The following is a 15,645-nucleotide window of genomic DNA, read 5'->3' on the forward strand; positions in this document are numbered from 1 at the left end:
ATGAAAGTGGCAGCTCAGAACTTTTCCCCACAGTATTTGGATTAAGTTTTTAAAACCATGACACATACCACATACACAAAAGAACATGTATAAATACACGTATAGATGCACGTTTTAAAGAAAAGGAATGAAATGGCCATCTATCCGTCACCCCGCTTAAAGAAATCAGAATGTCACCAAGACTTTCGAAGCCCTTCTTGTCTCCCTTTGTCCTTGCTAGACATAGTAGTTACCTGTAACTCTTGTTAACAATTCCTTTTCTTTACTGCCTTACCTCAAACTCTGAAAACACGCTATACTTGGCTTCTCTTAACCTGTGACGGGACACTACTGCACGCAGCCTTCTCAGACTTGGGCAGACTTGCTGACGGTGAGCAAACTGCTTCTCAGGGGCTTCCCTCCTGATGCAGACACCACCCTCCCGTGCGTGGGGCGCAGCACTCTGTTCACGGGGGGTCACGACCGGGGCATTCGGGGCTGCCATGAACTGTGTAGCCACGAACCTCTGTATGAGAGGGTCTCCGGGTCACCTGCCCAGACACCCCCTGGCACGAGACCTAAGAGGGAATCCCCGAGCAGCAGGCGTGCCTACACCTGGCTTTCTGGGGATTGCCACACTTTCCCCAGCAGGAGCGTGGAGGGTCTGGCTGACACACTTGCTAAGCGCTGGCATGGCTGGAATTCCTGTCTGACAAACCGGAGGGTGTGAAAGGGCGTCTCAATGTCATTTCACTTTACGTTTCCTTAACTACAAATAGGTTCATTGGTCATTTCTGTTTCTTAGTCTTTTAGCAAAATGCCCAGTTACACCTTCAGCTCCTTTTTCCATTTGGTTGCTTCTGTTTTTCTTAACGATTCACTGAAAGGCCTTGCACATTCTGGACACTAACCTTCACTAATGGTTCAGAAAACCTCTCGGCCCTCCGACCACGCCTTTGCCAATCGATGTCGGTACAACCGAGGCCCGAGGAGCTCATTCTTGCTCTCTGTCATTGACCTCATCCAGTCTCACGGCTCTGATCTGCCCCTACAGGCTCATGGTTCCCCAGCGTAGGACTGGCATGAATGTCTCCTCCAAACTCCCGGCACATCTGTCCAACGGCCTGTTGGAAAAGTCCTTTGGAAGGCCAGCAGGCGACCCACCCTAACGCACACACGCTGCCCCCAGACCACATGTACAAACGGTGCACGACCAACCTGGTCCCCCCAGTCTTTCCCACTCCAATGACAGCCAAGCCACGTCCCCGCGCTCAGATCGGACGCCGTTCTTGCCTCAGCCGTCACCGAGCGCTGCTACGCCGCAGCTCTACTGGAAAACACATCCAGAGCGACGGCCTCTCACCTGAGCCCAAGCCCCCAGCCCCTCCACCGGGCCCCCTGCGTGGCGCTCGTATTCTCCCAGACCAGGACACAGGTGTCTGAGAATTAACATTCCGTGGCCTCCCCGCACCAGCAGCCTTCGGCTAGTGGCTGACAGCACTTGCTGAAAAAGACCGGTCGCCTTGCCGCTTGCAGGGATAATGGAGGTTCAGGGCTCCCCGTGAGGACCCACGGTGGTAACTGCCCTCGGAGTACACGGCGCTCCGGCCACCTCCCTCCCCTGGCCCACTTCCTTGCTCCCTGGTATTCCTGAGGTCACCTCCCAAATGAATGACTTGCACTGAACTGTCTTGGGGTCTGCTTCTGGGATGACCAGCTAAGCCCTAACCCACCTAGCTGCTTCTGCCTCTGCCCTGTACTACACTCTCCGCTAGACGTCTGGTCTGAAAACGCAGATCATGTCCCTCCTCTTCCTACCTCACTCTAAATAAAATCCCAAACTGACTGCGACTGCAAATCCTTCCCTTCTCCCCATTCCCCCGCCCCTCGTCACGCAGCAGGTGCAGGTGGGTGAGGCTCGGGGCCGCTGCCCCAGGCGCCCGGCTCCACGTCCTCACAGACCCAGACATCTTCCCTGGCAGGTCACCAAGTCAGTGGCATCTCCTCTGGGCACACAGCCACCAAAGCCCCGCCCCCGGTCCCGTGCCTCATAACCCTTCACGGCTTAGCCTTCTCCCAGTGCCTCTCATTGTGCGACACTGCGTCTCTCTTACTGGAATGAAACTCAGAGATGTTCATCGTTTGTCCCTGCACTTAGAATACTGCTCACCACGTGACAGGCAGTGCATAAATATTGGTAATGGATAATGGGTTCATCCATTTATAATTTATAAGGGATTCATAACAGATAAGTGCAGGAATGTGATGCAAATACCCCCTTCCTCTTCATGGGTTGCCCTTTCTTCTTTTGATGAACAGAAACTCTTCATCTTGTAGAATTTTCTTTTCAATTATGGATGGTGCTTCCTATAGTTTGCTTAAGCAATCGGTCCCTATCCTGAGGTCTTAAAGAGAATCTCCTGTATTCTCTTCTAAGAGTTTTAAAGTTTTTCCTCTTATATTTAAGTATTTTCATCCATTTGAAATAGCTTTTTTGTGAATGGATGAAGATCCGATTTCCATCTTTCATTATGTTGATCATCATTATACCCGCATCGATTGTTGAATTATCTCACCACTAAGCAGCACAGTCATATATCAAGTTTCCATACACGAGTGATTCCGACTCTAAGCGCTTGATTCCTTCCATTGGCTCATTTACTCTCCCCCAAGCCGGCACCACAGTCTTAACACTCTAGCTTTGTACGAAGTCTTATCACCAACAAGAACAGCACCTTTCCACGCCCACTGCCCCAGCAGCACCCTCTGCTTCTTAAGGATCTTGAGTATTTAGGGGGCCTTTGCCCTTTCTGATGAATTTTAGAAGCAACTTGCCAATTTCCAAAACAAAAACAAATTCACTTATTGAAATTACATTGAATCTACAGATCAATTTGGGCAGAACCATCTCTGAAGTTGACACTATTTAGTACTGACGTGCTAACACCATCTACTTAAGTCTCCTTTCCTATCTGTCACTGAGGGTTAGGACTTTTCCACATAAGGATCTTGTGTTCAGATGTCGTCAGGCTATGGGTGGGACGGCTGGTGCGGCCATGATCTGCAGACAACCACTCGCTCAGGCGCTCCACGCAGCAGCCGTGCTGAACGCTCTTCTTGGCTCGAGAGGATTCCAGATCTCATCTACAGATAATAATGTTATCTAGGAGTAATAGCAACTTTGCCTATTTCTGTTTTAATACTTGGGTGTTTTACTTATTTTTCTTGTCTCGTTCACTCAACAAGTGCCTACCAAACACCCAATCCCTGGAACGTGGCAGTGATCCGGACAAACACCTCTATCCTCATGGGGCTGACATTCACTTTCCTGAAGCAACCAGGCCCTGAAGTTCAATGTTGAAAAGAAGGAGAGCTTAGGGTACGGTCTTTTCCTAATTTTGAAGGGAATTCTTTCCAAATTCCACCATCGTATGATGTTAGTGCAGGAGTTTTGGTAAATTCTCTTCCTCAAGTCAATAATTCCTACATTGCTAATAATTTCCATCATGAATACAATTTGAGTTTTATTGAACATCTTCTCTGCACCAATGACAGGACCACATTAACAGTATCCTTTGATCTGTGAATCTACATTAGACTCTCTAACGCATTCTACTCAGTGTTAATGAATGAGCATGGAGTATGATCTTCCTTTATTATATTCTGCTTTTTAAATAATTCTGGAGTCCAGGTTGTACTAGTCTCATATCAGTAGTTAGGGGTGTTCACTCTTTTTCTATTCACTTCAAGAATTTGTTTAGGCTCATGAAAGAAATTGAAGAAGACACAAAAAGATGGAAAAGCGTTCCATGCTCAGGAATCAGAAGAATAAACATTGTTAAAATGTCTATACTGCTGGGGCACCTGGGTGGCTCAGTGGGTTAAGCCTCTGCCTTCGGCTCAGGTCATGATCTCAGGGTCCTAGGATCGAGCCCCACATCGGGCTCTATGCTCAGCAGGGAGCCTGCTTCCCTTCCTCTCTCTCTGCCTGCCTCTCTGCCTACTTTTGATCTGTCAAATAAATAAATAAAGTCTTTAAAAAAAAATGTCTATACTGCCTAGAGCCATCTATACTTCCAATGCCATTCCGATCAAAATTCTACCGGCATTTTACAAAGTGCTGGAACAAACAATTCTAAAATTTGTATGGAACCAGAAGAGATCCCAAGTTGCTAAGGAAATGTTGAAAAACAAAAACAAAACTGGCGGCATCACATTACCTGATTTCAAGCTTTACTCCAAAGCTGTAATCACCAAGACAGCGTGGTACTGGCACAAAAACAGACACATAAACCAGTGGAACAGAGTAGAGAGTCCAGATACGGACCCAGAACCCCATGGTCAAATAATCTTCGACAAAGCAGGAAAAAACGTCCAGTGGAAAAAAGACAATCTCTTCAATAAATGGTGCTGGGAAAACTGGACAGCTGTGTATAGAAGAATGAAACTCGACCATTCTCTTACACCATACAAAAAGATAAACTCGGAATGGATAAAAGACCTCAACGTGAGACAGGAATCTATCAGAATCCTAGAGGAGAACATAGGCAGTAACCTCTTCGACATTGGCCACAGCAACTTCTTTCAAGATATGCCTCTAAAGGCACAGGAAACAAAAGCGAAAATGAACTTTTGGGACTTCATCAAGATCAAAAGCTTCTGCACAGAAAGGAAACAGTCAACAAAACAAAGAGGCAACCCACGGAATGGGACAAGATATTCTCAAATGACAATATAGACAAAGGGCTGATATCCAAGAGCTATACAGAACTCCTCAAATGCTCAAAAAACAGATAATCACGTTAAAAAAATGGGCAGAAGACATGAACAGACACTTCTCCAAAGAAGACATACAAATGGCTAACAGACACATGAAATAAAATGTTCATCATCACTAGCCATCAGGGAAATTCAAATCAAAACCATGTTGAGATACCACCTGACACCAGTGAGAATGGCAAAAATTGACAAAGAGGTTGTGGAGAGGTTGTGGAGAAAGGGGAAACCTCTTACACTGTTGGTGGGAATGCAAGTTGGTGCAGCCACTTTGGAGAACAGTGTGGAGATTCCTGAAGAAATTAAGAATAGAGCTTCCCTATGATCCTGCAATTGAATTGCTGGGTATTTACCCCAAAGATACAGATGTAGTGAAAAGAAGGGCCATCTGTACCCCAATGTTTATAGCAGCAATGGCCACAGTCGCCAAACTGTGGAAAGAACCAAGATGTCCTTCAACGGACGAATGGATAAGGAAGATGTGGTCCATATACACAATGGAGTATTATGCCTCCATCAGAAAGGATGAATACCCAACTTTTGTAGCAACATGGACGGGACTGGAAGAGATTATGCTGAATGAAATAAGTCAAGCAGAGAGAGTCAATTACCACATGGTTTCACTTACTTGTGGAGATGAGTAACACAGAGGACAATGGGAGCTGGGGAGAAGTGAGTGGGGAGAGATCAGAGGGGGAGACAGACCATGAGAGATGTGGACTCTGAGAAACAAACTGAGGGTTTGGGAGGGGACGGGGGTGGGAGGTTAGATGAGCCTGGTGGTGGGTATTAAGGAGGGCACGTATTGCAAAGAGCACTGGGTGTGGTGCATAAACAATGAAACTTGGAACACTGGAAAAATAAAATAAAGTTGAAATATCAAAAAAAAGGACCTTGTTTAGGGTTAGGATGATCTTTCATGATATTTTAGGCAGAAAGCTAATGCATACAACTACTACAATCACTGATATGAGGCAAGACAAATTGGTTTTCACACCTCACACTCCCCGCTCCTGGCAGGCTTCCTTGAGTTTGACGATGCCATGCATCACTGAGGAAATACTATTTGAGCCATTTATCACGTGACACGAAGCTGCCAGGTTTGAGAGGACTCAGAGCAGGGAGATGAAGACCCATGCTGCAGTACCAGAAGCCCGATAACTTGGGCCGAGAGATGCAAGATTCCACGGTGCTGGGCGTCCGCGGCGGGCAGACACGCCGTGTGGAGTCCCTGGAAAGTCCGCAGAGAAAGGTCAATGCAAACACCTACAGTTCTGGAGCAAGGCCATGCCATTGGCTGAAGACATCACCCATGGGAGGGGCCACTCCTGGCTACTGGGCCCTGGTGGAGACCGTGTCTGACCATGAGACAGCCGTGTCCACGGCTCCGCTGCTTGTCCTTAGGAGTGTGTGCGGCAGGCCTGCCAACGATCGGTGTCATGGTGGAACCGCTGCATCCAGGGCCAAACCCAAGCACATTCAGAGGACACAGTCACGTGACAGGTGGCCCAGTGCCCCAGGCCTCTCACCTTTGCTGCACCTGTTTCCTTAGCTCACCCCCACCCCAACATATCCTGAGATGATCCTAAAGCCGGGAGAAGAAGCTCAAACCCGATCTCTGAAGCGGCTGGCTCAATACACGGGGGCAGCCTCCCTAGAACCCCACCCAGAGGCGACCCGAAGGACCCGGCGGGGAACCTGATCAGCCACGGCCCGGAAGGACAAAGAAGCTGCCTGTGGTACTGACGACAAGACCGCGGGCAGGAGCTAAAGCTTAGCCACGGCTCCGGAGGGAACGGAAATTGAGGAAAAGCATCTAGATGGGCCCAGCCGACCGTGCGTTACACATCAGTGCCCACCCAGAGCACCCACAGCCACAGGGCACCAAAAACCAGGCCTTGAGCTGGTTGACCCGAGAGATGACGGCCAGCCTCTACCCTCACCAGCCCCATGTTCACACAGCAGATCTGCGAGTGCAGTGACCTGCTGAGGGGAAAGCTGTGCCTGAGCTCAGGAGGCTTCCTCTCAGCAAAGCCGATCCAGCCACGGCCCTACCTAACACGCAGCCTGCTGTGCGCGCAAGTCAAGGAGGCCTCTACGGCACACCGTGCTTTAGGCTGCCAACCAGCCACTTGGTGACAACTGGTTACGGGGGAACCATTTCAGCTGGAAGTGGCGGTGGATTGTCTCAACTGCGATCCCTCCCACTCTGGGTGTGGGTCTGTCTTTGCTGAGGGAGCACCTTGGCCTGCACCAGCATCGAATTTACCCAACTGGGTTCCACGTAACATCCGCTCAGAGCACGCACAGGCAGGTACACAGGAGCCGGCGACACAGGGTCCACGGGCGTACCCCAGTCCACATCCCTCAGGAGGTGGGAACCTCCTGGAAGAGGCTCCTAAAGGCCCAGATTAAGTGCCGGCTTGGTGACCTGCCTCCCGGGCTGGGATACGTCCTTCAAGGTGAGTGGACAGACAAGAGATGGTGCTGGCGTCCCAGTGTTGTACAGGCCCGGAAAGCAAGAGCGGGGAGCAGGGGTGGCCCCTCACTGCCCTGCGGCCGCCCACGTCAGACTGAGTTCCCATCATCTCCGTAAGTTTCGTTGGCCAATCTAGAGGTCCTGGCTCAAGGGGTAGCGAAGTGTTCCACTGTGGAATGCTGTCATGGTGGCCCCCCGTCACTTGCTGCCTCTCGTGCCATAAGACCAGCAGGCCGAGCGGAGCTTCCGGGCTGGCCAGGGTGTTTGATGCCGGTCACTGAGAAGGGCCGAGCTACCAACACACAGGGCAGGAAGACGTCTATCTGGAAACCAGGGGATTCGCCAGGGCCTTTCCAGATGCTCTGTGACAGTCGTAATCACGACTGGGGTACTATGTCAGCCAGAACCACACAACTGTGACGAGCTGGGGCTTGGGCCACACAGGGTCTCACTGGAGGCTCCCTGATCCGGCCCAGGAACCAGCGCCACAGCAGGCTGGCCACCAGTCAGGCCACCCCAAGGGGGGACAGGAAGAACATGTGCGTGAGCCTCACCTGGACGCGACTAGCTCCAGGTGGTTCCCGACACCTGTCCCAGACACGGAGGCCAGCACCACCCTGAAGAACAAGGGAGGTGAGCCCGGTGTGAGAAGTGGCAGAGCTGAGCGGGGCCGGGGTCACAGCAGTCGGCCGGGCATTGCTGTCCAGCCCTGTCGCCGTGGAGCCTGGCGCTCCTTCTTCCCCAGGGCTGCAGAGCCGCCGCACGGGGTGCCCTCAGGAGGGCTGGAGGCATCTGACAACCGGACCCCAGGTGCAGCCCGTAGCTGTGGACCGACCAGCGCAGAGGCAAGAGCTCTGAGCCATGGCCCCCTTGTCTCTGGGCCCCCTGGGGGACGAACCAAACTCACCCGACACTGGGCTCCAGACCCAACACTCCTGATGCTCCTCCACTTACCACCCATTTCCCCAAACCCCACTCGCGCGGTTTTGCCCGGGAACGCTTCCTGGAACGACTTGTCGGAGACCCCACTCCCACGCCGGCTGCCGGAGAGCCCAGTCTAAGACAGAGAGGAGACGTTTTGCCATTTAATTCTAACTTCATGCACTGTACTCAAAGTCTATCGCCTGAATTCAGATTCTGTGACATGGGTTGAGACAAGTTTATGCTGTAGCATGTGGTCAGTTTTTGCCCATAATCCGTGTATGATGTGGACGAGGACCTCATTTTATTCACACACACACACACGTAAAACAAACCTGATATTCTAAAATAGTCTAAATTCACTTCCTGTAATTTGGTGCCAAGTTGTTCGATTTCTTAGACACATGCAGATTTAAGATTCTTGTCTTCCTGGTCAGTCACTACTGATGGAGCCCCTACGTGACTCTCAGGCCACCAGACCAGAAGACCTTTTGGAAACCACTTTCTAATCCAAGAAAATGCATTTCCCAAGATAATACCAAATCCTCAACTGCCCTCTGGAGAGAAGCCTTCTTCTTTCCGGGGGCTCCTTGGGCAGGAGAGAGGGGGCCTAGCACTCAGGACCCGGAGGTACACCGAGGGAGCCCCGCCCAGAAGGAAACCAGCCTGGGGCCCTGGAGCAAGGACAGGAGATGCTACTCACCGCAATCTCTGTTACTAAAATACCAGTTATACTTCCCAACACGGTGACAAAGTCAAAGACGTTCCAGGCGTCTCTGAAATCGTTCTAGAGAGGAAAAGAGCAGTTAGTGCCGGAGGCCAGCAAGGCAGAAGCCAGGAGCGGTGTCGCAGGAAGTGTCCTCATCGAGAAAGGGGCAGAGGGACAGGTGGGCCGCCCCGGCTGGTAAGCAAACACCTGTGGGTCTACGCAGGTGCAGAACCCAGAGCTGTCCTTCCAGAGAGGAGGAACATGGCCCCGCCTGTCTCCGGGAGCTGGGCTGGGGCGGAGCTCAGGCAGCTGAGAGCACAGAAGCAGCCCCTTCCTCCGGGCCCTGGCAATGTCGCATTTGCTCTGGGGGCTCGGGGAATTCCCAGCTCCACGCTCTGAGTCCCGGAAGGTTCCCTTACAGAGAGGGAGCCAGAGTGCAGACCACCAAAACGCGAAGAGGGAGCCAAGGCACCCACCAGCACCCCAAAAGCGATGATCTTCAGCACGCATTCCATGGAGAACATGGACGTGAACACAATGTTCAGGCACTTCAGCATCAGCTCGTACTCGTACGGCGCGTCGTAGAACTGCGTGGGAATGAGCGCCATCGGCCGCAGGCTCGGCAGCCCCACGACACCCCACCTTGACCTCCTGCCAGAGCACCGAGAGCTGCGCACCTGCCCAAGGTAGGGACAGCCGTCCCTGCTCTCCCCGTGTTCTCCAGGACACACTGTCTCAGCCCACAGAGAACCCTGGCCCGGGGCTACAGGAGGCATCCGATGCTGCCCAGGATATGACCAGCCGCGACGGCGGCGCTCTCGCAGCCCAGCGGTCCCACACTGCCCCCGGGCCAGGCCACACACCTTCATCATGAGCACCACCGTGTTGAGAGCGATCATGGCCATGATGAAGTACTCAAAGGGAGGCGAGACCACGGATGTCCATGTCTTGTACTGGAATGACTGCTTGTCCCTGGGCATGTACCGTGTCAGAGGCTTGGCGCTGATGGCGAAGTCGATGCAAGCCCTCTGCACGGGGAAGGGGCAGTGAGCACCCGGAGGGGGCAGGGGAACCCCCACACCAGAGCATCCCACCCATGTCCTCCACCCTCGCAGGCAGCCTGGGCCAGCCTCCTCCTCTGCCCGCCCCCCGTGCTGGCCGCCAGCTCTGTAGCAATGAGTGAGCCCCACGTGGAAGGGAAGCCCAGTGCTTCTGCCTCCGTGGCCCATCGGGGGGGGCCCAGCAGAGCATCCGTGGCCCACGTGCACGTGAGGCAGAAGAGGGCGCCACCCACCTCGTTCTTCTCCAGGCTGCATTCAGACATCACCTTGTCCCCCTGCTCCTGGAAGGTGATGATGATCAAGGCCACGAAGATGTTGACGAAGAAGAAGGGGAAGACCACGAAGTAGACCACATAGAAGATGGACAGCTCCATGCGGTACCCAGGGCTGGGGCCCTGCTCCTCATAGGTGGCGTCCACGGAGTGTTTCAGGACCCTGCACCAAGAGCAAACACCAAGTGTCAGGGGGACCCGAGGACAGAGCCACGGAAAGTCAAGACCTGTATGACAGGTGAGGCCTCCATACCTGAACCCAGGGACGGCAAAAGGAAGGGGGTACTCAAGACTGTGGGCCCCAGCCCTCTCCCCAAGACTGCGGTCTCCTGAGGCAGATGACCTTCCCGACGGGCTTGTACTCAGGGCTGGTGGACAGCCATCAAGGGGCGGTCTCCGGGGCCCAGAGGTCCTAACCCCAGGACACGAGGAGGCCTGGGGATTCTGCCCTGCCCTGCTGACTCCTGGCTCACACCTGCTCATGCCCAGCTTCACCTGCCTTTAGAAAACTCTGGGCTCCAGACACGGCACTGATCCCACCTTCTGAGTGGCGGTCCTCCCAGCCCCAAAGGGAGTCCCCTGTCATCCCGTGTGGCACGGAACACATACATCCCTCTGCCCACCCTTAACTGGGGCCAGAAGGGCAGGACAGGGAGATATCGAGCCCCATCCTCCCTCTGGCCTCCAGCCACTCAAAAACGATTTTCAGGCGATCGCTGTGCTGTGCACCTTGTCTGGATCTCCTGCTCCTCCCACTCCTGGAGAGCAGAGCCGTGTCTGCCCCGAGAGGGCCAACAGGGCATTTGCCGGGTGACTAAAACATGCCCGGACGCAGGGTGGGGACTCCCTGCCCGAGCTGCCCCCCTGCTCCCTGCTCTGCCACGTGGAGCAGTGAGCACTCACGTGGGCCACCCTTCTCCCGTGGACACCGTGAACAGCGTCAGCAGAGCCCAGAGCACGTTGTCATAGTGAAAGTCGTATTTCTTCCACTGCCGCGGCTGAGGCTCCACCTCCTCCTTCTCGTAGTCCAGATACTGGCCCCTGGGGACGAGCACACACGTGAGGTTAGCGTGAAGACAGAGGATCCAGACACACACATTTGTCGACAGCCAGCTGACTTCTAGAAGGGCTGCCCGTCCAACGGAGGAAGAGCAGTCTCCTCCACGGAGAGCGCTGGGCAGCGGGGGCTGCTCGCAGAAGAAGGAAGCTGGACCCCGCCCCCCTCCAGGTACAAGACCCAACGCAAGACGGACCGAGACGTGAAGGTGAGAGTTGACACCAGAAAGCTGTGAGACGACGACCCTGGGGCCTGGAACGAGGGGAACGACTGTTCGACGGGATGCCAACCCCAGAAGGAGATAAAGCAGACGTCATCAAAATGGAAAGCTTTGTGTTTCACAGCCTCGTCAACACGGAACGGAACCAAATACTGGAAAATCGCCTCTCTGGTAAGAGTTGGATCCAGAGTATACAAAGAACAATTATAATCAATTATTTTAAAAAATGGGTGAAATATCTGAATCGGCATTTCTCCAAAGAAGGTTTACCAATGTCTGATCCGCACACACAAGACGTCCAACATCAGGAGTCATCCGAGAAATGCAAAAGAAAACCACAGTGAGATGCTGCTGTATGCCCAGGAGGAGGGCGATAATTAATTTTTTTTTTAAAGATTTTATTTATTTATTTGACAGAGAGAGATCACAGGTAGATAGAGAGGCAGGCAGAGAGAGAGAGAGATCACAAGTAGCAGAGAGGCAGGCAGAGAGAGAGAGAGGGAAGCAGGCTCCCTGCCGAGCAGAGAGCCCGATGCGGGACTCGATCCCAGGACCTGAGATCATGACCTGAGCCGAAGGCAGCGGCTTAACCCACTGAGCCACCCAGGCGTCCGATAATTAATTTTTAAAAAGGAAAATAACAAGAACTGGCAAGGATGTGGAGAAATGAGGACTCTCCCCAACGGCTGCTGGGAACACAGGCCGGGTCGGCCGTGCCGGAAGAGCCCCGCGGTCCCTGAGACGGGGCAGCAGAATCTGCACGGACCCATCAACTCCAGGGCAACGCGTCCACTCCAGAGAGATGAAAACATCCGTCCACACAAACACTTCATGGCAGCATCAGTTACACCAGCCAAAGGACGGAAACCACCCAGATGCCCGTCGACAGAGGACAAGGTAGACATGCTGGGCCACACCCGCAGCATGGAATAAAATCCAACCATAAACGGGAACGATGTTCGGACACACGGTACAGCGCAGGTGACCTCAACAAGGAAAGAAGTTAGACCAAGAAGACCACATAGTTATGATTTCCTTTAGACGAACACGGAAATCTGTAAAGGCACAAAAATAGATTCACGGTTGCTGAGGGGAGAGATGGGGAGCTGGTGGTAACAAAGAACATGGGAGTTTTTGCGTTATTTTTAACTTATGAAATTGTCTACAGTTGACTGTGGTGACGGTTGCCCTATCTGTGAATGCATTAAAAAATCACGGAACTGTGAACTTCCAGGGGATGAGTCATAGGAATCATAGCTTAGTAAAAACAAAGCAGACCACGGAATAGGGGAGAGGGATGGGTCTTTGCAAATAGATGGTGCTTGGCCAGCTGAGTGCCCATCTACAGAAACCCGCCTGTGTCCACACTCACCTAACACAGGGAAATCAACCCCAGAGAGACCCCAGATCCAAACGGGAGAGGCAGAAATAAAACTTCCAGAGGAAAACGTAAGGGGACTTCTCCCTGACCTTCAGATAGATTTTCTGAACAGGACACAGAGAGCATTAAATGTAACAGAGATTAAGTGGCCCATACTACAATCACGACTTTGGTTTTTGAAAAGACACGTTTTAAAAAGTTGAAAACACCCCACAAAAGAGAAAAAGACAACTGTAACCCATAGATCTGACAAAGGATTGCGATCTAGGACCTTACAAAACTCCTACAAATCAGTCAGGAAGAGAAAGACAACCCATACAGGACAACAGGGGAAGCCGTGCCCAGACCCTTCCTGGGACCCTGAGCGGCCCATCACCTGGGGAGGACCCAGCATCACTGGCTACCACACGAATCACACCACAGAGAAGGGCCAGCAGCCCCACATCAGAAAGGCTGAAGAGCGCAAGACAGAAAGCCCAAGTCTGCCCATGCGGTGCAGGCCTGGAGCCCTCGTCCGCATGGCGGAAGATGATTTCACACACGTCTACCAGCACCTGCAGAAACACAGTGCACAACCCTGCAACCGACCGCCAGGTTTACGCCGTCCTGGAACCGCAGACGTGTGCTCCGAGCACACGTGCCCCGGACAAGTCAGGAAGGCCTCCAACTGGAAACATCCCCCATGCCCCGCAGGCACAGAGGGGGAGGCACGTGGTGACTCGCTCACACCAGAGAACACTGCCTGAACAGAGGCGACGGGGACCATCGCCTGCGGGGGGAGAAGGAGCTGCCCCTGCTGCCTTGCTCAGCACCCACCCCAGTCCCTACCTCCCTTTCCCCTAGCCCCCCCAACTGAGCTCCCCCTCCTGTTTCCTGTGGGGTGGGGCCAGATCCAGAGAGGGCAGCCCCCTGATCTCAGAGCCTGGCCTGGAGCCCTCCGGCCACCGCAGTGGCCCCCGTGTGCTCCCCGATGTCATGGGCAGGAAGAGCATGTCCCGCAGAGTGGCCGGACCCTGGCTCTGCTGAGGGAGACGCGCGGGAAGTCCCCGGTGTGGCCTTGGGGCAGAGGTGCAGCTCTCAGTTGGCCCACGCGGCCCCTCCCCCGCCCCGCCCGGCCTCGGCTCACCTGCAGTCCCTCTCCAGCCCCTTGGACTCGTCGGTGCAGTAGAAGAACTTGCCCTTGAAGAGCCGCACGGCGATGACGGCGAAGATGAACATGAACAGCATGTAGACGACCAGGATGTTGAGGACGTTCTTCAGCGAGTTCACCACGCAGTCAAACACGGCCTGCAGGGGCGGGGGCCAGGCTCAGAGGCCCAGGGCCTCGGCCGGACCCACGGAGGGACCCGCCACCCATCCCCCAACACAGCTGCTGCGTCTCCCGGGACTTGGGAGGGCGGGAGGTGCGAGAAAGGGCCTTAAGGCCAGAAGGCCTGGATGCTGGCAGGACACTCACAGGACAGGCCACCTGAGTGAGGCCGGCCTGGAGCCCAGGTCAACTAGCATCGGGAGGGGCCCACACAGCGGGAACAGGGTCGGGGTGGGGAGATGGCCAGTCCTCTGCTCCCGCGTCCGGGCCTGCTTGGGGGGGCACGCTGTGCCCCTGCCCATCAGTGCGAGCCAGCACGGGGCAGAAAACCGCAGTGCTGTGGCCAGCTCCGACACGGGGACTTGAAGCGTGTTTTGGTGTAGCCCAGAGGTGACTCTGCCATCTGTTAGCACCAGCACCAAGGCTTCTTCTCAGGATCTTCCCTGCCTGGAAGCTCAGCCGGCCCTGGACTGCCTGCCAGACCCTGGCCTGGTCCCCATCCCTCAGAGCCGAGGGGACCCGCGGCAGCCCGGGCTGTGCAAAGAAGCAGGTGCACGACCATCTCCTGAGATGCCGCTGGCCGACTCCGACACCAGTGGCTGCCTCAGCAAGTGCGGCCGCGGCCCCCTTGCCCAGGGGCCATGACACCTCTGAGCTGCCCGCCCAGGTCTGAGTCCCCACCTGAGGCTGCCCTCAAGCCCCCCCAGCCCCCGCCTCCAGCACACCACCACCCCACAAGCTTCAGGTCCGCGAGGCCTGCCTCTGCGTGCAGCGCGGGCGACGTCACGGCACCATTTGGTGGGTTTAACCGAGTGGAAGATTCGCGAGCACTCCTCACAGTGAGGGCCACGCTCGGTACGTACCGTATTTTAGCACAACTCCAAGCTGGGGCTCACACTTTCTTTCTCCAGGACCTCAGCCCCTCCAACACTTGGCGCCCGGCCAGGAACCACTTCTCAGGAGCCCCCGCCCTCCCTGCGTCTCCCTCAGGACCCTCCGCCTCTCTCGGCAGCCCCTTCTTCCTTTTTTAAATGTAACTGATTTGATTAGTCAGCGAGAGAGAGGAAGGCAGAGGGAGAGAAAGGATCCCGAGCAGACTCCCCCCGAGCACGAAGCCTGACTCAGGACTTGATCCCACGACCGCGAGATCATGACCTGCGCTGAAACCAGGAGCTGGACCCTGGACCACCCAGGCGCCCCGCAGCAGCCCCTCCCCTTCCCGGTACAACAGCTGCTGGTGCTGCCCGGTCACGGGAGAGGAGCCTTCCAGAACACTCCAAGGGGAAGCTGGGGGAGCTGGACCCACTGACACGACGTGTGATCTCCCGGAGCTCCACTCGCCCCATCCCACGAGGGGAGCTGCAGCCAGACCGGGTGAGTTCTACGGACACACGCACGCCACACGCCACACGTGTGTGCACGCACACGCACACGGATCCACACGGCACGCCAGGTGCACGCACACGCATCCACACGCCACA

At 54.5% G+C, this 15,645-nt stretch overlaps 1 protein-coding gene across 1 annotated transcript in view; it reads right to left on the bottom strand.

Moving 5' to 3' along the window:
• The window catches only part of LOC123952112 (voltage-dependent N-type calcium channel subunit alpha-1B-like), a 109,289-nt gene that overhangs the window by 34,962 nt on the left and 58,682 nt on the right, over positions 1 to 15,645 (bottom strand). Inside the window, 6 exon segments of the mRNA XM_046021348.1 lie at positions 8,859 to 8,942; positions 9,341 to 9,451; positions 9,728 to 9,892; positions 10,159 to 10,360; positions 11,101 to 11,238; positions 13,982 to 14,142. Of these exon segments, the coding sequence (XP_045877304.1) occupies positions 8,859 to 8,942; positions 9,341 to 9,451; positions 9,728 to 9,892; positions 10,159 to 10,360; positions 11,101 to 11,238; positions 13,982 to 14,142 (861 nt within the window).

This window comes from Meles meles, chromosome 10, assembly GCF_922984935.1.
Source record: "Meles meles chromosome 10, mMelMel3.1 paternal haplotype, whole genome shotgun sequence".
NCBI classification, from domain to species: domain Eukaryota; kingdom Metazoa; phylum Chordata; class Mammalia; order Carnivora; family Mustelidae; genus Meles; species Meles meles.